The following is a 23426-nucleotide window of genomic DNA, read 5'->3' on the forward strand; positions in this document are numbered from 1 at the left end:
AGGTACTGATGCCAGGCTCTGGAAACAAGTAATCGGAAGGCACGGGACGGGGAAAATAAACAGCAATGGCCTCCGACTCCTCACTCTGTGCTCTGAGCATCAGTTGATTGTAACTAACACCATCTTTCAACTGAAAAAGAAATACATCACATCATGGATGCACCCCAGGTCCAAACATTGGCACTTACTGGACTACATCATCACAAGGCAACGGGACCAAAATGATGTCTGCATCACGCGGGCCATGCGTGGGGCTGAATGCTGGACTGATCATCGACTGATCAAGTCCAGGCTCAAGCTGAGAATTCGACCTCCTCATAAGAAACAGCAACCCCAAAGGCGTCTTAACACCAGGGCCCTGGAGTCCCCAGAATGTGCAGCCAGCTACCGCCACAAGCTGGCAGAGGGACTTGCCAGCCTGGACAACGACACCAGTAACGGTGACCTTGATGTTGAAAGCAGGTGGAAAAAATTGAGGACAACAATTCATCAAGCTGCCTCTGAGACCATCGGCTTCACTCAGAAACGTCATCAAGACTGGTTCGATAACAGCTCAGCTGCCATACAGGAGCTTCTGGAAGCCAAGCGCAAAGCCCATACCACACTTCTCTCCAACCCTCATTCTCCACTTCTCCTCTCTCACTACAAGGCCATCCGTGGTGAAACACAGAAACAGCTGAGGATGATGGAGAACAAGTGGTGGCTCAGCAAGGCCCAAGAAATCCAGAGGCATGCAGACAACAACAACACACACGCCTTCTATGATGCTGTAAAATCCCTGCACGGCCCACGAAGACAACACATTGTCCCAGTTAAATCTGCAGACGGTTCTGTACTACTGAAGGACAAACAGCTAATACTTGAGCGCTGGGCAGAGCACTTTGACTCCCTGCTCAACCAAGTAAACCCTTCAGACACATCTGTCCTTGACTCCCTCCCAGAGCTTCCATCAGTTCCCTCCCTTGATGAACCTCCTCAGTTCACAGAGGTCCTCTCTGCAATCCGGAGCCTTAAAAACAACAAAAGCCCTGGCCCTGATGGACTTCCAGCTGAGGTCTTCAAGAGCGGCGGTTACTTCCTGACACGGAAGCTTTACCACCTCATCTGCAACATCTGGCAAAACGGGACACTTCCTCAGGAATGGAAAGACAGCAACATCGTCACCATTTACAAAAGGAAGGGGGACAAGTCAGTCTGCGGCAACAGCCGTGGCATCTCCCTACTTTCTGTTGCTGGCAAGATTCTTGCAAAAGTAATGCTGTTCCGTCTTACATCGCACATTACCGAAGACATCCTCCCAGAGACACAATGCGGCTTCAGGAAGGATCGAAGCACTCTGGACATGATCTTCGCTGCGCGCCAAGTTCAGGAGAAATGCAAGGAACAAAACAAGGACCTCTATATCACCTTCATTGACCTTACAAAGGCATTTGACACAGTTAACCGTGACATTCTCTGGACCATACTGCAGAAATTTGGCATCCCCTCCAAATTTCTCGGCATCCTAAAACAGTTCCACAGCGGCATGCAAGCAACTGTACTTGTTGGTGGCCAGCAATCTTCCCCGTTCCCTGTGGAAGTCGGGGTGAAGCAGGGCTGTGTACTGGCCCCTGCTATATTCAACCTGTTCCTGATGGCAGCTACGCTCCTCTTCCATAAGTCCATCCAGGAAGGTGGCGGCGTAGAAATCCAATTCCGCCTGGATGGTAACCTGTTTAACATCAGACGCCTACAGGCCAAGACCAAGACCCTGATCAGCGGCATCCACGAGCTACAGTATGCAGATGATTGTGCTCTGCTGGCCCACAGCCCAGCTGCCATGCAAAATGCCCTTGATACCATGTCCTCCGTCTACCGATCACTCGGTCTCGTGATCAATGTAACCAAAACGGAGGTCATGGCAAAAGAGAGTTCTCCAACCCCAGCGTTCACCCTCAGTGGCACACCCCTCAAGGTTGTCCAACAATTCAGCTACCTCGGCAGCATTCTAACACCCTCCTGTCTAATTGATGATGACGTCCAGGCCCGCATCCATCAAGCCTCCAAAGCTTTTGGCAGATTGCGTACTCGTGTGTTCGAAAACAACCACTTAAGTGTATGTATGTATGTATGTATGTCTGTGTGTATATGTGTATGGATAGGTGTGTGTGTGCGTGTGTGCGTATGTACGTACGTATGTATGTATGTATGTATGTATGTATGTATGTATGTATGTATGTATGTATGTATGTATGTATTTATTTATTTATGTGTGTATTCATTTATGTATTTGTTTATTTATTTCTATGTTTTTTAATATATACAAGATGGCAAGAGAATATCGCTTGCTTCCAGAAATTACCATGACGGAACGTCTTGGGATCACAACTAAAAGTGGTAGTGTGGATACAAATGGTGCAAAGCCACCAGCTCTGCTGTCATGAAATCCACCCAGAGTAGAGGAGACATTTAAATAAAGGTCAGCCGGTGTCTGCAACAGGGCCCGCAGGTTTAAAAATATATATGAACTTGACACAGACTTAGTAGGGAGAGAGTAAATAGCTCCATCGAACGTATAGAATCAAATGAAATGGAAAGAGAGAAATATATCATGCACTGCCTCACGCAAGCAAAGGGCTCTCGGGGTTGTGTGGCCTCTATTTTGTCGGGCGGGAAGGAGCTGGACGCACTGAAAGCAGGATTGATTATCTGGTTAGCTACCTGATTGAAATGTAAAGGCGTATACACTGTTCCCTTCCAGCTGCACTTTGGTGTTTGAAGTGCAGGGCCCCGCCGACTTATTCACATACGATACAGGCTTTGATTGAATGACACGGTGTGAAAACGGATGCGAGGAGGGAGGATTATAAAAGCGATCGCGTGTACCTTGTGAACGCATCGGCCTAATTGTGCTTGTCTTATCTTTAAATGCCGTTCCCGGGCCGAGCCGGATTGCAGTTGACTCGTTGCTCACCACGTGTTGGTAGCGCGCGTGCAAGGGGTCAGTGAAAGGAAAAAAAAAGTGGAAGTAATTTATCTTCGCTGTCTTTCCTGTCATAATGCATGCGGGCCTTCACAGTGTGTATCACAACCGGACCAAGCGGGTTGGGCTATTGCAGTCAGCATGGAAAAGATCCAATTGTGCAGTGGCCTTTTACTTTTTTTCCTCCATTCTTTAGAGCCTTTTTTCCAGTGTTGTTCCTAATTAATGCATAAAAGAAGAATTGCATTATAATAGTAGACTCGATTGCTTCGGCATGCCATTTATTGTTGGTCCAACACAAACTGAGGCAACATGGAGTAGAAAGCTGATTTCACGTAGTTTTTCATCTAAAAAAAAGCAAGATGGGGAGGGTGGGGGGGGGCATGAAATCACCCACGGAAAACTGAAATATATCAGGGCAGCATTATTATGCTCAGTCCAATAACAGAAACAGGTATTCAGAACACTCAGGGTGATTCTACCAACGCATTAAATATTCATCTCAAGTCAATATGCAGTCCAATGGAAAATCACTACCTACATAGAGAAATAGATCCACATTTTTCAAATGATAAGTTTGATGATTATGAATTAGGCCACATGTTATTTTAGCTTATATGTCAAAAAGGTTCTACCTCCGCTAAAACCTTAAGGAGAAGAAGAGGTGATGAAAATGAATTGGTTTGATGGGGAAAAAATGCGCTGCCACCTTGAAAATGGCGGTTAACAAGAATCACAGTTGAGAAAAGTATGTTCCATTTATTTATTGATTTATTTATTTGTGTATTTATTTATGCATTATGAATGTATTTATTTAGCAATGTATTTATTTATGTATTCATATCTGTTTGTATTTATGTATTTATTCATGTACAGACGCTCCACAACGTATAAACGAGATACGTTCCGAACGGTCGTTCGTAAGGTGAATTTGTTCGTAAGTTGATTCAGTGCTATATTTTTTATGGAATGTATGTTTAAGGCTTACATAAGTATGTTTAAGGTTTATATACATATGTCTAAGGCTTGTATAAGTAACCTGTATTGGTTTGTACTGAAAAATAAACATTTAATTAATAATATGCTCTATACAGATACGTACATGTACAACTGGAGAGAATACTACATATTTTACTAAAAATATGTACCTATGTACCGTTGTTCGCAACTTGAATGTTCGTAAGTAGGTGAGCGTCTGTATTTATTAATTTAGCAATGTATTTATTTATTTATTTATTTGTACATACGTGCATTTATTCATTTATTTATTCAGCTATGGACTTTGACTTTTTATTTGAATAATGTTATTCAGTAACGGTACTTAATCACTTCTTGTCAGTAAAGAGTAATCCATATTTGCATCCCGACCCATCCCCACAAAAATGAAAATATATCCATTTTATTCAACCTACGAGGATGAAACATTGGCATCGGGTCAGTGTTGGGCCATCATTCATGAGAATGGAAGAATGCCCAGCGGTGTCGAATGACCTTCTTACCTTCTCTCCTGGCCTCCTCGCAGCTCTCCTTGATCTTCCTGCGGCAGACGGCGGCCAGCGCCACAAGCAGGACCAGCAGGCACACGGCGAGGCCGATGGTCACCCACAATGCCACAGGGGGGAAGGAGATGCTCTGTCCTACAGCGGAGAAATGGGGAGGTAAATAAGTTATTTTGATTGACAGAATGCTCATTGTTGTGTGATTGGATCTGCATTTTTTTTAAAAACCTCATTGATAAGCGATCGGACCCCAAAATGTTGATCATGTAACGGTCATTTTTTAATGAAGTCACATGTCAAAATTTTACCAAAATATGAGAGTTTAGAATCTGGTTCAAATGACATTAATGATTAGTGGTAATGATCATTTTCCAGTTTTACCATCCAAAGCAGAATTCCCAAAGACAACAGAAGCATGAGTCAAGCTTTTGGTCTTTGTGAGAATGGATGATGCTAAGAGTCTCTTCAAAACTCCTTTTGAGTCATTCCATCATGTCCAGATGGCCGATTGCTAGCTTTTTTTTCTGTTCAAACAACATTGGCACAGCATTAAGCAAGCTGGAGCTGACTATCGCCTTCTGCTGTTGAGGTTCTGGTGAAGGGCATTTTTTTGGTGCATTATCTCCAATAGGGATCAGGACACAAACGCAATTATGCATATTAACACATAAATTGTGTTTTTAATTAATGATTTTTCCACACAGCTCTCTTGTAAAATCACATAAAAATGAGTAAGAGGGTTTCAGCAAACGGCAAACTGATGAGTAGAAGCAAAACAAAGGGGGGGGTGGTCAGCAGAAATATATATATATATCAGAGACAGACAAATTTCCCCCGAGTATTTAGACTGAACAGAGGGAGAAGAAAAGAAAACAGGCGAGCCAGTGAATGGCTATGAGCCTGGCGGCAGCACAAACAGGTCGCCTTCAGAGAATACCCGCTCTGGCCAGATAATAACAGAGAGGGGGAAGGAAAAAAAAAATAATACATAAAAAAAATGTCTGGCTTTGGAAAAAGGAACTGATGAAGCATCTGCAAAGACTTGGCATGGAATCTCAAGGCAGCTAGTCAAGGCTTTATACAGTGAAGCCAAGATGGAGGGCAAACAGAGGGGATCCGACACGGAGATGAGACTCCGTCTGAGATGCTTTTTCTGACGTCAGGAAACAATTGTTCCTGTTTCTCTCTCGCTAGAATTAATGAAAGCGTAACATGATTGAACAAGAAGGACCGACCGTATCATCGAATATACACCGGTAGTAATATTTCCTGTAGAATATTTCAGCATTGTTAACTCATTCACGAATATCAGAATCAGAAAGACTTTAACCGTCCCACGATGGAAATTTGCGGTCCACAGCAGCAATTGGAAACTGGGTCGGGAGTGGGGGGGGGGGGGGGGGGTGTGAAAAGATAAAAATCTTCTAAGCATAAAAAAATGTCAGAAGACGGAGGTGTACAGTGATCCCTCGCTACTTCGCTACTTTGAGAATAAGAAATATATATATATATATATATATATATATATATATATATATATATATATATATATATATATATATATATATATATACAGTAAAGTCTCGTTATATCGATAGTCAAGGGAGTCCGAAAAAATATCGATATAACCGGGACTATCGATATATCCGACCCTGTTTGCATGTAATTTTCTCAGTGCGTGCATAGAAATAGTATCGATATAACCGGGACTATCGATATATCCGATATCGATTTAACGAGACTTTACTGTATATATATATATATATATATATATATATATATATATATATATATATATATATATATATATATATATCATATGACCAGATTCAATGTTGGTTTTGTAAGCAATGTTTCACAATCGCTTACTGTTTCCTACTTTTAACATCATGACGGCTACGGTATTGTGGCCATTTTAATATCACGACACAGCTATTGTTGTCCTGTCCCTAGACCATATAACCCATCAGATGGTGTCATCCCCTCAATAAACTACAATTTATATGTGACCACTGTGTTGTTACTGCAAAGTGAACAAAAGGTGCTCAGGTCACTGGTGTCATCTTGATGAAACGGTGTGTCAGTCAGCAAGGTTTGAGGCTTGGGTCCTAATGTCCGCCCATCCCCTCATTCTTTGCTATTTCAAGAATGACTGCCTGAGAGCCTCATTGCATCTACAAAGAAATGCGTATGAACGCAACTGGTATGTATTCAGAGGTACTGTGTATACCTGTGTATTCAAGCTGAAAGTATATGCCACATGCTCACACACATACACAAGTAGGGGCCGAGACGTCTTTTTTTTTCCTTTTGCTCAAGAGCGAAGAAGATCTTATGCTCTTCGGATTCTGTTGTCTTTCTCATTCCCTTTTATTTTCACACTTTGCCGGCCACATTGTCCCTCCCTCAAGGCGGACTGATAAAGACAAATGCCACAGTCGGCTATCATTGCCACGCCGGGGCCCAAAGGGCTGCAGGATCATATTTTTCTTCTTCTCGAGTTTGATGATGTGATTCTGTTTTCTTCAGAAATAGATTTGTCTCTAATGGCTTTGTTTACCTAGCCTCTATTCCCTCCTGTGCTAGGGAATGGATGGAGTGCCTTGGACATTACCTGCCGCTGTAGCTTTTATATGGACTTGCGCCAAATAAGCTTCCCTTTATAGTTGTATATACGTAAATAGTTTGAATGTCTGAGGCAAGGAAAGAACATTAATTCCATCTTTACCATCTGTCTGGGTAATTTCATGACAGCTTCATGAAGCGCTGCATAAAATTGGATATGCGTGAAAAAAAAAATGTTGCAAACGAGTAGGAAAGGAGCAGTAAGAGTGCATTAATTACCTATAATCTTATGTCCCATCTCTCTGTCAGTACTTTCAGTCATTATGATAATCACTGAATATAGGTATATATTAAATGCAAAAGCAATATTTCAAGTGACACTTTTACATTTTTGACCGGCAAGACTACTAAAAGCACTGAAACCACCAATCTCTTTTCCATAGCAGTTTTACTGACCCGGGTGGTGAGCCTGTCTCATCTGACTTTGTTTTGGGCACACCCTGATCTACTCCCAATCACAGAGTGCATAAACACAAACAAGCATTCACACTTATTGCACCAACTGACAACCGGCACTGACTGCACAGAAAGCAAACCATAAAACAGCTCATCAGTGAACGTAAGGCAAAACACCAACTGAGATGAAGTCTCAGCATATGCACCGCTCTCAAAGGTTTTTGCTTCTAAATGGGCAGATTTTTCTTCTGTGAGAACAAACAAACAAAAATGATGTCCTGAATTGCTGTTACATAATCCCTGCAGCACTAGTTTACATCAAGTTGATCCGAAAGAAGCGATAAAGCCAGCATGTGGATCATGGTCATGATAGCCCAGGAAATGCATTACATTCATTATTAAACACCATTGGATTCTAATAAGAGGCTAGACAAATCTGTTTCAACTACCTCGACGCTGGGCGCACAACAGCTGAATATCGAACGCTCTTTCAACGGAATCCTCCTCTATTGGACAATTATTTAACATGGTTCCAAACACTATTAGCACACCAACATCCCATTAGGGATGAAGATCATGAGTAAAAGTCTATCTAATTGGCAATGGATCTAATTTTAAGAAGGCTCCATTCGGTTATTCCACTATTCTTAAACTCTAATGCTAACCGTTGTGCTGATGTTTTTTTTTCATAATCCTCCTGGGAATAATTCAGTCTACAGAGAGTAAAGCGTGATTTATCAAGAGGCAACGTCACAGTAATTAAAACTATTCTGTTTTACACATGACACTGGTAATCTATTTTTAACTTACATTCATTGAGAAAGTGGTTGTGTAAGGTGACGCCAGCTATAAGACTAGCTAATTGGGGGCAGGAACAATCAAAGTAGTATTGTTGAATATTCCTAATGGCTGCCAGATTGGGAGTGTGCAATGTGATCTTTAGACATATTTCATTGTGAACCGTGAGTGCAATCATAGTATCCAAATGACATAGACAGTATTTACGACAAGAGTAAAAATCACAAAAAACAAGTCTTAACAAAAAATGTCCGGGTAGAGACAGGAAGTCAGTCATATTGGTTTCAAGTGGCCATTTCAGTGCCTGATCAGTCAGACGTGGGTTGCAGTTAGCAGTCGCAAGGCACACTAAACTATGAACACCTGATATTTTTTCATAAATTCAAGCAAAAGGGTTTTATAATATGGCCATACTAGCCAGAGAAAATGGACTGAAACACTAGAACACAGGTGTCAAAGTCAAGGCCCGCGGGCCAAATCCGGCCCGCCACATCATTTTTTTCGGCCCGCGAAAGCAAATCAAACTTGTTAAATTCCATGATGATTGCTAAAATCTGAGCCAAAATTTCATATTATTGGATGTCAACCACAATAAAAGTCATTATTCTTGACTTCAGATTTGAAAACGAGTTATTCATTGATTTGCTGTGTACTCTATACGTAACATTTGAAGGGATTTAAAGTAATGGGTAAAGTAATGGGTTCCCCAAATTCATAACGGCCCTCGAGAGGAAACCATAACTACAATGTGGCCCGCGGCAAGAAATGACTTTGACACCCCTGCACTAGAACGTCGAAACTTCACTTTGCAAGGCCTAAGCGGAGATTCACACCCCCAATCACTGAATTCACAGTAAACGTAGACTTGTCACTGAAATGTATGATAGCGAGAAAATATGAATGTGGTACACTTGATAAATTTGAGCTTTTAGTTTTTGTCATGACACTGAAATTTGATGACTAATAACTCAGCCCCACAAGGTCAAAGCTTGACCAAACAAGTTGTGTCGGTGGGGAAAAGGTAATTAATAAGTGTCAACTCCTGACCAAAACGTATAGCTGCAATAATTCTGCACTTCCCCAAGTTGTCTGACTCTGGACTGAACCGCTTAAAATTGACATAGACAATGTCCGGATAAAGTGCTCAAGTCCTGGGAGTGGTCAGTTACCTAGGCGTGATGCGTTATCTTTTCTTTTTGTTCTTTTTAAATTGATAAAATACTACTACATACAATAAACAATGTGTGGCCATTAAAATAAATAAATCAAAAAATAAATAGCTGGAGGCAACAATCGACCTATAATGCTGTTGTGAGTTACGGTGAACGCAACTGCGGTTTATCTTATTTTGTCAGCTGGATTACAGGTGTTGCATTGCCTTTGGGTGTTTTGTATTTGTAAAAGGCCACATCAGACAGCTATGTTAAAAATAGATGGTTAACAGGGGCAAGCAACAGTATGATAAAATGCTACTCCCTTATGGAGCCCCTAATATTGCCTGTGAGACATAAGGCCTCTTTATTCTCGCAAAAACACTAGCGGGGACTCACAAAAGGCCAGTCCAGGTATTATTTTGGCTTGAGTAAATGAGAGTGCCACACATTCTTTTTTTAGGAGCCTGTGTGTTTTCTCTTCCACCTTGAGTGGAATAAAGCGGTCCAAAGACGCCCCTGGCTGTCATCTTGGATGTGCAGTGATCGCGATGGGGATCAAAGCAGTTTTCCTACCGAGTGTCAGTTCAGCGTTACCTGCCTGGAAGAAACCTTGTCTCTTAAGCTGTGACCAAAGGGGAATAGTGTCCCTTGACAGAGTGATGCCTTCAGGCTGAAAGAAGAGCCTAAGTCTTATTGAAGTCCATCCGAGGGATAAGAAAAAGTCAATTAGGGGGTTTGCCTTGGATGTTATCGTGAACATTTTGGCTTTATTTAAACAAAAGAAAGGGGACTGTTCTGGACAAGGGTCTTGACCAGGAGTTATGTTCACAACCCAGCTAAAAGAGTTGAGGAGCCATAGCTTGAAACACAGTGAAAAAGTCAAACACTCTCAACGCTTGTGGCATTTAAAGTTGGGCCAACATTTGTGAGCACACCGTTGACATCAATTACATCAGTTACAATGCCTGCAAAATTTCAAGCGAACAACTTTGAGTGGGTACTTTGAGGTGGTGGAAACAGGGAGAGGGTTTCAAGACAGGACAATCATATCCAATGGAGGTTTTCATGAAGAAAGTAGACTGACATTTTTTATCAGAAAAGACTCAGGTGTGGTTCAAGCATTTAAGATTGCTTCCGTGTCATGCCAGATGGAGATGATTGCCATGCGGATGACTGAGCAGAAGTTGGTAGATTATTTAATGTTGCGCCATGGCTAGTTCAAGTTTAGTAGAGTTTTACTTCCTTTTAGCTTAATGCAATGGTGATGCTATGAACCAGGTCTTTGCATGTTGTGTGATTGTTTGTGTCAGTCATTCAAATCCATCCATTTGTGCTGTCCATCAACAGTTGATGGCAACTGGTTTTCATCACACTTCCTTTGTAGCAAGATGCTAGATTTCCATCTTATAGGTAAAATGAGAAGCGGGGCGCCCATTTCGCAAGGAACCTCTTTGTCCGATGTTATTGCCCTTCCCTCAACGACCCTGGTGTTGTGGCAAAAATAAAACGAGCGTGTGACGATGAGACAGCCACATAAAAAGGGGAGTAATGGGTATGCATTAGCAAGAATAAAGTTTCTAAAGGCGCTCTATGTTTTGCTTAGCAGGGGGGTCTTTAAAAGCCATCTGCTGGCGGCGAGAGGGGCAATTGTAAGCTGAGAAAAGGCACGGAATGAAGAATGAAAGTGTCATTTGAAAAACAAGCCAGTGATGGAGAGTACCGACGAGAATAATGAATAATAATTAAGAATGACCCACGCAAAGGGAGTTTTGGTGCATTCTGAGCTAATAAGCTACTCTATTTCCCTAAGGAATAGTGCCAAAACTACCAGAGGGAAGCACAGCTACATCATCAGTGGCTTTTGTTTCATGGTAGCATGGTCCTTGTCACTCTTCTTCACTCACTCCATGAAGTTTGTAGTCCCATACATTTAGTTTATTTCATACTGCCGTTTTGGTTGTAGATCAAAGAAGTCAAACAATTTTTTTTGCTGCGGGCCAGGAACCTAGATGGAACCTATAGCTCACACACCTTTACATATCTGTGGTGTAGAGCATGATACAGGAAAGAACATTGACTCGACTCTCTGTTGAGGTTGCGCACCAATGTTTGGAGTGTCCATCTTTATGCTTTGGGAGCTTCATAGCTTATTTTCAATAAGTCACTACTGGTAATATTACATAACAGAGCCTTTTCATTTCACGTCAAATGACACATTTTTAACCTGCCATTGTAATGCTATGCCTTCAGCAGTTGAGTAAATGAACGCCCTTGGCCATAATTTGCAGACGTATGATTTCATTCCGGCAAAGCAAAGGTTTATTAATTATGAGATCGTGCGGAAAGGTCATATCTCCCCTGAGTCAGACGCTAATGATCCACAGGTGAATAATTTCATTCAAGCAATGGTCAAAGCCTACAGGCTCAGGGTCCCATTATCACATGCTGAGAAAGAGTTTGTAGCGTGTTGATGGTATCGTTTTCAATATTGTGGCTGTCCGGTGAACAATTGAGAGTCCACTTCTGACAATTTTTAGTATAATGAGGTTTTACAATTGTGTAGTGTAACTCGCTAATTAAAACATCGTTCACAACATATTTTTAAGCTGACAGTATTGTGAAAGACAGAAAGAAGACTTTGTGACAATATCGTCTTTTTAGAGTAAAATGGAGGCTATGGAATGCACGCAGACATTTGGAAATCTTTTGCGCTCAGTGAAATATGGGCTTAAACTAAAACCAACAATATCACAAGATTCGGAACAGAGACAGTGCGCCTTGATGTAAGCAAAGTTGAAAACTTGCATGACACTTGCACTCTTTTGCCGATAAGCATTGGATGTCTTACAAGTATTTTGTAGAATATTCTAAATGCTGCCACTGATGTTATCTATTCTCTGATTATTTAATATCTAGTTTTTTTTGTTCTTTTGACTTTAAGATGGCGCCGCGAGAATGGCGGCATTTACAGCAGGTCCTTAATTTTGTTTTTCTATTTTTTCCTTTCCTTTCCTCTTTCATCACTTTGCTGTTTCTCCACTGTAAGATTAATGAAAGTTAATCCAGCCGAGTTTCATTTTGATTCAAAGGCAAATTCTGACAAACTAGTTATTGTGCTCTGATGTTGCAATTTTGCAGGGTATTGGTGTGAAAGGGTGTGCAGGTACTGTTCTCAACTCTCCAAATAAGGGCATTTTTTGTCTTGCATTTTCCGTCTCGTAATATTATTAGGAAGGACAAGCAATCTGCCCTGTTTTCTTAATTCATATTTGAGGGCAAGCACCACTTGTGTCACAGTTGGGAAACAATCACGTCTTCTTCATAGTGTGTGACATATTTGCTCATGGTTTTGGGTCCTGTCGCTGTACAGCTGTCCAACTCCATTTTCTTCCATGGCATTTTTATTGCGTGCAAATGTTGTATTTGTTGTAGCGCAAAGGGGAAAGCGTATGCTCACTGGTTAACATGCAGTGAGCTCATACTAGAGCTGCACTTTTGACATGACATTTACAATCTTTTATTTATTTATTTATTTATTTCAATAAAAAACAATGTAGCCACATCCTCGCAAGGAGACATTTTCAATGTGCAAAGTTTATCCTTGTTATGCTGTCCTACCTAGACCTGCGGGCTATTGTTTATGCAGTTTCCTTCTCAGCTATTACACATTGTCATTGCGCTCCATTTGCGATCGAGACTTTTGCCTTGCTAACAGGACAGCCTACCTCCAAGCGATATTTTCAGTCAATTAACCAGTCTACTGGGCATGGGATTACATTCACCTGTGAAGATGAGAAAATTCACTGTCAAATTGCATACTGTCTGAATCATTTCAAATAATTATTTTCAATGAATCCGTAGCTTAAACGTCCTTTCGTCAGAATTGTCTCTGTGTTTAGATACAACAGAAATGCACCCTAAAACTCTAATGAGTCTAATGAATATTAGCCGCATGTGCTCCACATATAAATATAAATTAAAAAAGCAACAATTGGCAATCTTACAGAGGGGAAAAAACAAATAGTGCATGAAACAGAAGCAAAAACAAGGCCAAAAAATGGTTGGGATAAGAATAAGATTCAAAAATAGTCAGAAGAGGTGTTTTTCATTTTTGCTATGATTTGAAAATGATTGTTTCAACTTGTGTGGACTTTATTAACTCATCCACTGCCAGACGTGCAAAAATGTGTCCACTCCAGAGCCAGGGTTTTTGTCATTGTCCCTTGAATTCCAGGACCCACAGAATATTGAGTTTTAGGACTACATAAACAGTCAGTACAGTGTTAGAAACATTAGACTCTCTTCTTTCATCAGAAAAGAAGAGTTAATAGTTCTATGCGTCTTTGTGTTGTCATACTATTTGTTATTTAGTTTTTTTTTTTTTCACTTCGTCACTTCCGGGTTGAGTGAACGCTGGCGCGTGTGGCTGCCGCTGCTCACCCGCAGAAAAAATATCTTATGACTGTAAAGTGTCCTTGAGAGCTTAGAAATTAAATGTATGATGATGCTGATGATGATGATTATTATTATTACTATTATTATTATTATTATTATTATTATTATTATTATTATTATTATTATTATTATTATTATTATTTCCTAAATTGTATGAGTCTGGAGTTATATGAGCTTGAAATGAGGGCGGCTGTCCAAAATATAGTGCAATATTGGTTTATATAGCACTTGAACAACAGAAGAGGCTATAACAAAGCGCTAACATGGAAAAAATGGAAATGCTGCCCCTTGTGGAAGGGAAAAAAAATCATTGCCAGAGGCCATTGGAAGAGGCCATGGCCAGCGCTTTATCAGCACTCAAGCAGGAAAAAACAAAACTCAAACAAATTCGGGAATGGTGCTTTATGTCATATTTTCAATTCCGGACTAAATTCATGAATGGCAGTGAATGAGTTAAAAATCCGAGTTTTTTTTTTCCCTACCTGGCCCGTTTGGCTGCTTAATAAGGCAGAGTGCAGGCACAGCATCCAGTTTATGCCCAAACATTTTACTCCAGTGCAGTATTTTACACTGGCAGCATGGTCATTTGTGTTATGATGGATATTTAAGTTTGAGAGGGCAGCAAAAGCAAACACGAAAAAGGGGATGAGAGAAAAAAAATAAACTTTATAGCGTTAGATAAATTCTGCACGGACACATGCATATGAGTTGTCGCGTTCTCCGTGATGCATCTTGAAACATCTCGGTAATTTTAAAGAGCCCACTTGCCGCACACCAAGAAATGTTGGTCTGTATGATATTTATGGCTAAAACTCGTCAGCAATTGAAAAAAAAGGTCCATTCCTAAGGAACTTTTTAGACTTTATGGGTGAGATATTGTGTTCAAGTTCAGTACGTTCCTTTTTTTTACCAATCAATGATGCATACCACAGGATAATCAATCGCTCAGGATAATCGTTTAAGAGACTTCCAATAACCAAGTCTTGACTGACTTTGATCAGAAGAGGGATTAAAAGCTGAAGTTTGCCTCAAATGCCAATATGTGTTTTGTGCTTTAAGGGTAGACATTTGTTTTATTTGCCTCAAATGCCCAACTGCATATTTGACGGTAAAAGTATCATGTTTATGATTTTTTTAATGACGACCGTCACAGAGAAAAATAGCAAAACATACAGACAAACATGCAGCATTTAGTTAAATTGCAAGACTCAGAGATGTAACAAGTCACCTGTCTGCATGATCCAACAATACAGTCCACAGGTGATGCCCTCGACCAACATGAGAAATATATCCCAACCAGCCACTTTCCACCAACTCAATTAAGAGCTCCTGCGATGTCCGACAATTGACTGACACTTACACACATCATTCCTTACTGATTGTGGCATTAAGATGTCAGATGTGCATGGACAATTGATTTTCTTCCATCTTTGTATTTCGTTTTGTTCTGGCTCCTTTTTTTCCCCTTCTTCCTGGCAATGCGGGCAGAACCAGTGAACAGGAGAACCTTAATCAGTCCACAATGTTGTGCGGGGTACATTTTTAATTCGCTTTAAAACAACCAATCCCCTCCACGAGAGGCCAAAGAATGTGTAAGAGAAAATTACTACTGACAGCTATCAGTAGCCAAACAGAACATCAGTGCGGTGGAAAAGACGAAGAAGCTGAGACTAGTCAGAAGGGGACGCATTGATCCAGAATTCTAGACATGATTCACCAAGAAGTAGGGAAAAGGGGGTTTACTTCCAACCATTGTGCTGGGTTCAGTCTATTTTAATGAAATTTTCTGACACTTAACTGCAAACAGAACACATATTGTATTAACTGACGCAACAATGACTGGAGGAGTCTCAAAAGACAAAAAAAATCTTTTCTCCATCCTCTAATATCACAGACATTTTATATCGGATCCCACTTGCATCCTCTGCATAACCGGAGCCTTTTTGAATGATTTGTTGTTATCATCAGTTGGTCTTACCAAACGTACACTGTCAGATCAAATGGTTCCTTGCCTGACCTGCGCTTTATCAGCACCCCAGCAAGAAAAACCTAAACCCGAACAAACTGGGGAATGGCGCTCTTCGTCATATTTTCAATTCCTGAATAAATTCGGGAATGGCAGTGAATGAAGTCATGTTTTTTTGCATTTATACTACTGCTACTACTACTAGTACTACTACTACTACTACTACTACTAATAATAATAATAATACATTTATGAGTTGTGCATATCATCCTGAACACAATTGAGAAATACGGTGAAGCCAAAGCAACACCTCACAAACCGCGACTTACTTCTACGTTAATGCAGGACTACACTTGTAAATGCATCACGCTCACAAGCAGTCTCTGCAGCGGAAAACAAAACGGCAGCACGAGACTTCTTGCAGATGCCCCGCAGGCCCACACCTATTGCGAAAACAGCTCCCGTGTTGCATCACTGCGCAGCAAAGCGAATGAGGAATATCACAGGAAATTAACGTTAACATGACACCCGTTGAAACGGCCACCGTGTCGTGTTTATTTTTGTCCAGAACCGATCCGGTGACATCACAAGTTTCCGGAATAATCTGTCATAGTTGAGGCTTGTTGTATTCATGAAACAATAAGAATATAACAACTGTATACGTGACCCTTTTCAAATGGAAAACTGCCATGTGTTGCTTTGGCCACAAAACCTGATTTGAATTAGAAACACAATCATGGAATCCACACACAATGAGATGTAAATGTTAAGTGCGGAACAAATCAGTTCTTCAAAGAATGCAAGGCAACTCATCAAGTAAACATGAACTGGCTCGGTGGAATTTCTACAAAAGACCGTGAGCTGTTAATATGCGTCTCATATTGAGGGAGAACCTGTCGAATATGTGATGACATTTTTAAAGCCATACCTCAGGGTAGTTTTTGCACACTCCTTTGCTCCTATCGACTGTACGTATAAGGTATATAGCATATAGTCTGCTACAATGTTTGGATGAAAGGTGTAACCAAAAGTCAGTGAAATGGGTCGGACATATGAATATCATCAAGGTGTATGTATATTTATCTAATTGTATGTACAGAAAATGTATTGTACATTTATACATATTTATTTATGATGATCGGATCTCTCCAAAAGACTATTGTGCACAATTATCCGGTTGTGTAAGATTTAATACAGGTCTTCCATAACATGATGAAAACTTACATTTCTTGACAACAGTGTTTATGAAAATATTTGTGATTGACATTTTGGCCATCATTGTTGAGCCCTATTTTTACTTCGATCAAGGGGATCTGTGGTTGAAAAAACGATGTACCGCATTTTCCGTCCAATAAGGCTCACACTCAGTTAACTCATTCACTGCCAGACATGCAAAAATGTGTCCACTCCAGTGCCAGGGTTTTTGTCATTGTCACTTGAATTCCACGACCCACAGAATATTGAGTTTTAGGACTACATAAATATTCACTGCAAGATAAGAAACCCCAGACTCTCTTATTTCATCAGAAAAAAAGAGTTAATTTGTAAATTATATGGGTCTAGAGTTTTATGAGCTTGAAATGAGGGGCTGAATGAGGCTGTCCAAAATACAATGCAATATGCAATTTTATATGGCGCTTTAACAACAGCTGAAGCTGGAACAAAGCACTAAGATGGAATAAAGTGAAATGCTGCCACCTTGTGGAAGGGAAAAACCATTTCTAGAGGTCTGGCCAGCGCTTGATCGGCACGAAGTAAGAAAAACCAAAACCTGAGCATTGAATGAGTTAATGGCCAAATTTAAAACGTTTTTCATGTATGGGGACCAACGCAATATACGGTGCATAGAATAGAAGTTACAATGAGTAACAGCAGTTGCATTACGCATTTACAAGATGGAGGTCTGCTCAAGAGAATACAATTCAGTTTTATCTATATCGAGGCATCACATTTAGATGCTAGAAAGTTTTTTACAAAAGATTTAAAATACTACTTCCAAGAAATCAGAATAGTGGACCACATATTGTCACAATTTGTGGTAGTAATAATAATAATAATAATAATAATAATAATAATAATAATAATAATAATAATAATAATAATAATGATAAAAATAATAAATTTCATTTTAAGTGCCTTTCAAAGCTCTCAAGGACACTTTGGTGGTGGTAGACCCCAAAAATGCAGGCAGGATGGAGGAAGAGGGTGTATTTGACAAATTGTATTAAATAGTCAGCAGGAACAAAATCTCAAACAACCAAATCATCAGAACAAAAAGGTCCAAAGTAGCAAACAAAACCATGACTAAAAACAAAGCAAACCAGACAAGATGAAACAAACCTGACAGGATGAAACAAACAATGACCTGACACTGAATAGTCGCTTCGGTGTAGTCACTTTTAAATGCCACTGATTAGAATGACCTACAACTGTGCAGCTGCAGATGGGGCTCTACAGTGCCACCCTTTGGCTGTGAACCAAAACGTGACACATATAAGGCACATTGGATTATAATGCAGACACAAAAACCTAAATAAATACATAAAAATAAACAACATTGGTTGTTGTTTTGGTTCAGAATGTGATATTGTTTATTATCCATTGAAGAAAATGTAGCCAAAAAAAAAAAAAAACCAATAATTGATATAATAATAAAGAAAAAGAAATCCTGGTGGTGAAGGAAAAAATGGTCCCACTGATGGAACTGAATAATTATAATTAATACATGAAGGTGGGGGCTGGAGGATTGGGTCTCAAATGCTCCATTATAAAATCTGATTTGTAATAATAATATAATCCCTTGTGGTAAAATAGCTATCTGTGAAGTTTAAACGATGACAATGGAAGCATAGGGAATTAGTTAACAGCAAAAATTCATGTAAAATAACTCACATGGCCAAAATCACCACTGAGATTGATACAAATAGCAGAATTTATGGATGAAATAGGATTAATATAACACTTATGGGACATTTGGATTTCTGCTTTTTTTATGTTGCTGTCATTTTACAAAAATGGTGGTTGCCAGCAGACGAGTCGTGCCCCTGAGCTCCTCTGAACTATCAGTGAAGTACAACTTCTCATAACTTATTACTTAAATATTCTTTTCCTCCCTCCAGTTGTTTTACAGTAGGCGATGTCAGACGGGCTGAACTTTAGATGTCGTTGAATGTATAACTGAGTGGCTCATACTGTCGCTCAGTTCCAACTTGGGGTGCATTTGTTTTTATTGAAAGTGGGGGGGGGGGGGGGGGGCTACGTTTGGATTTCATACACCGCAATAAAATTCAGGATGAAGGAAAAAAAAGTGTCTTACGTATTACGTAAATTGGCATACGTATTAAAAGAGCGGCGTGATTATTTTGGAAGCTTTTTGTTCTTTGCTTAAAAACGTGAGCAAAATGACAAGCGACCATTGGAAGGAAGGCACTTTGTTGCTGGATCAATACAACGTTTTCTGACAATATAAAGGATTACCAGAGTAATCTTACTATTTTGCGACGTAAATGTCAGAGTGTTTCTTCCTTTTTGGGTGCACATTTTCCTCACTGAAATCAACCTGACAAGTCACCTGGCTTTGTTGAAACACAGAAAATAAATACCATATTTTCCGGTGTATAAGGCACACCCAAGAGCCTTGATATTCTTCAAAAGATGACTCTGCGCCTTATATGTGAAGTAATATTGAGCCGCAACAGGTCTTGCAACTATTGTCAGCAGCCGCCGACTCAATTTCCCCCTGTAGAAGTAGTTTATAACCCCAGCCTCTACTGTAGCTCATACCTCAGCTTATGAACTTAATTGGTTCCCAGAAAGGGTGTGTAAGGTGAAAGGTGTGTCTTCCAAACTTTAATTTCCCATAGGAAACCATTAAAAATGAGAATAATCCGTTTCCAGGTCCCCGTAAACATAATTTTCTACTAAATAAGCATTAAAACTACACAAAATATACCTGATTTTATGTATAATAATTGTGCTATGGTAATTAAAGAAATAAACTATACTATATAATAAAGTCGTTTTATTTATCTTTGTGACGGTCGTTGATGTAGTAGTTGCCTCTTGATGATATCCGAGTGAAGTTGCCGCGCTTCCTCGGCGATAATACCCTCACACACTGTCCCCTGCTAGCTGCTTTTCTTTAATCAAAATCAACAGTTTTTCAACCTCTTCTATTGCCTGAGACTGTTGCTTAGAAAACACAGAAACACCCTTAGCCACACGTAGCAATGGTCGACTTAGCATACTGATACTGGGACGCTAAGTCACACAAACACACACCTCGTTCGTGTTTTTTGATGATCTTCTTCTTCTGCTCAACCATATTTTTATTTTGTCCTCTTCGGCTAAACATTCGCCTGTGGTGGGGTCTTTTTCGTGCCAAAAAAGCAAAAGTACGCCACTCGAAAAGAAACCCCGTATGCACTCAGAAAAAAGGTGTGTGGAAAAGTAGTCCGGCAGTCACGGAGGTGCTGTTCGGCTGTGTGGTTTGGTGTTCTTCCACCAAAAACTAGTCTGCCACCCATTGCTCCATGTGTTTCCCGAAAAGTAGTTCATTTGCCATGATTATATTCTCGCTAATTTAACGTTCGTAAGGCAAAATGTTTGTTAGCTAAAGCGTTCGTACGCCGAGGTATCATTGTACTGTCAAGACGACATACCCTGTTCAAATGCCATTTTTTTGTGGTCAACAAATGAGATAAATTCTGCATCAATATTGTCACCTACAAGTTGTATAACTTAAGAAAAAAATAATAATAAAGAAATAAAAATAAACATCTGATATAATGTGAAGACCAAATTGTGGAAGTGAACGACATTATTGACTGGTTCTTACAAATCCATTCCGCTCCAATTAAAAATTTGAAAGTCAGCAAAACCAGAGGCCGACAGTTCGCCAGTCATGAAATCTAGCTGTCAAATCTTGAACCTTCAACAGTTCAGTTGGTTACAGTCACGTCGCTCGGTGTGCTGCAGACTTTACACCGAAATTCAGACTACAGCAGTTCAATGCGTTCCGTTCATTATCCAGCAACCATCCTATGTTGATGCGATTGTAAACCCAGGAACCCCCGGATAGTGCTCCACCATAAACGGCTGGAAATTGTTGAATTGACGTTCCCTGAATAACCCACTTCCGAGTGCCCTCTTACAGTTCCTTGGAGGAAAACAACTGATCGTCAACAAATTACTAACACATCACTCGTCATGAGTGGGAGTGAATGACAGGAGCTAAAGGCCCAGCCCAGACAAATAGATATGATGGACTCTTTCAGTGCGGGCTCACCAGGCTGTCTCGGCTGTCGGCGTAGAGGCACTATACTTGGCCGACGCACTCGATGGCAAGTGATGAAATTAAACACAGTTGACAATATTAATAAGGGAAGCAGAGGTAGTGTGTTTCCTCATATCAGTTATTATGTGGGGGTTGGGGGGACGTTGACTGAGACGAGCTGAGTCCAAACCAGCGGGAGAATATTAATGCAGTCTGAGATAGAGGTGAGTCATGGCGAGCAACCGTCCATTTAAATGAGTATCATGAGGAGCACAGGTGTATTTTGACTTTGTCACAACTAGTAATGTTCTTTTTGACACTAGCTTTAAAAGATGCCAACCTTCTGCAAGGGGGGGCAGGAGATGCTAGTGTATGTACTATGCCAGGCAGTGGGTGTGGAGTCCAACACCAACGCCGTGGGACACCTGGCCTAGTCTTGACTTCAATTGTACACTTGGTCGTCAATCACTAGTCTCCTGAGTTAGCGGCAGAAAAGAGGCACTTATCCTGAAAACAAACTTCATTCTTGCTTTTTTGCTATTAATTGAAACCACTTCACGGTGCCAAACAATACTCTTCAAGACGCCAGACGCTAATTCAGAGTGTAAAAAAACCACAGGCATTTGGGGAGGCAATATGCGGCCGTCCTTTGCGGCGTAATAATTCTCCGTGTTATCAGGTAAAGGAGTTTAAACGTCAAATAAATGGACTGTATAATTAAATCAGCAAACTCTGAAGATGCGCCGGGGCATTCGCTTTTGGCTGAAAGGCCCGAGACTAAAATGATTTCGTATCGTGCAGAGACGAACGCCAGACCAACTGAAAGCAATCCCACTTAGAGGATTTAGCACAGGAGCTGCATAAAACGTCCACTCCGGGGTCCCAGCTGCACCCCGTGATAGTCCGTCCTGCGTGTCCAAATATAAAATGCGCACAATCAATAACAAAAAGTGGGCTTTGTACATTTACGGCAGCCATAAAAACAACGTCCCGGAAAGGCGAGTAAAGGAGCATAAAGAGCAAAGGCTTGCGCCAGTCTGTGGACACACATCAAGAAGTACTGTTTGTGAAAAAGATGGCACAGGGGTATCATCACACTGGCTGCAATAGTGTTTGTGGAAATTATCCTAAGGATATCCTAGTAGATAAAGAAAATACACACACTCATAGATTCTATGCAGGTCCAAAAAGCCAATAGAGCTGGACATCGGGAGCCTGAATCTTGTTTTTATTTTTTGTTTGTTTTTAGCTAGTGGAACTTCTGAGTGACGAAGCAAGTAGAGATTAGCCAAATCTAATGGCTACAATGTCGTACATGGGGACATTATAAAGTTAGATTTTAAAAATATAATAATACTTATAATAATAAGAAGAAGAAGCAGACGAAGAAGAAGAGGAGAAGAAGAAGAAAATGAAAAAGAATACACTAAATGGAAGCAGACACTATCATTGTAAACCAGCACAATTTTAGTTCGCTGACGAAGTTCTTCGGATGAGGAGCATCCAACACCTGTAAAGAAGTAGAGATGGCGGCTGAAGAAACCTTTTCATCAATCTAATGGAAAATACGGCAAATAAATAGAAAGATAAATAAATATTAATAGCCAGATAAATATATAAATAAATTAATCCTTCGTATCGGTTCAGGAAGCCTTGAAGAGTAAAACGTGGGGACTACACCAAGCACCCAAAAATAAAGGGGCCCTAAATCCCTGCGCCAAAGAATGGAGCTCATTTTATCTGAATGATTGTAGTGCTGAAGAACAGCAGGGCAGCTCAGAAAGTGGCCACGTCTAAATCCAGCCCAACAATCCTTGGGAGCCGACGTGTAAGACTGGAGGCATGACAAATAACATTTCCTGGGCCGCAAATACAAAGATGCAATTTCCTATACTGAAAGCTTCCAGGAGGACATTGAAAGTCAACAGTCAAAAACAGTGACAGGCGCCCAAGTTAATAATCCTGATGGCGCCTCTGCCGCCTACCTGTGTTTACTCTAGATTGCCTACATTACTTCATACGTCTGTGTTGTCGTTTTCCCCGGCTGGCTCCCTGATAAGATAAAACACACTTTCGGCGGAAGAGAGGGAGAGCGTGTTTGTGCACCTTACACTGATTAATTCAATGTTATATTGAGAAAGTTTGCTGCAGCGCTACTGACAACACATTTGTTAATACTGTTTTTCGGCTCCACTGCAGGCTCTGCTAATCACACTTAGATTAGTCTCAAACAAGTGTGGAAAACAAAACACCAGAATGTTCTTTGTTTCAAGATGGAAGAAACAAGCATGGACAT

The 23426-nt window shown here is 40.5% G+C and overlaps 1 protein-coding gene across 2 annotated transcripts in view; it reads right to left on the minus strand.

Moving 5' to 3' along the window:
- Nucleotides 1-23426, minus strand: part of cd276 (CD276 molecule) — an 88850-nt gene that overhangs the window by 34895 nt on the left and 30529 nt on the right. For both annotated transcript variants that reach the window (XM_088992924.1, XM_088992925.1), the window contains exon 7: nt 4462-4599. In XM_088992924.1, the coding sequence (XP_088849050.1) occupies nt 4462-4599 (138 nt within the window). The remainder of the gene's footprint in view (nt 1-4461; nt 4600-23426) is intronic.

This window comes from Hippocampus bargibanti, linkage group LG03, assembly GCF_051943395.1.
Source record: "Hippocampus bargibanti isolate YZ-2025 linkage group LG03, ASM5194339v1, whole genome shotgun sequence".
Lineage (NCBI taxonomy): Eukaryota > Metazoa > Chordata > Actinopteri > Syngnathiformes > Syngnathidae > Hippocampus > Hippocampus bargibanti.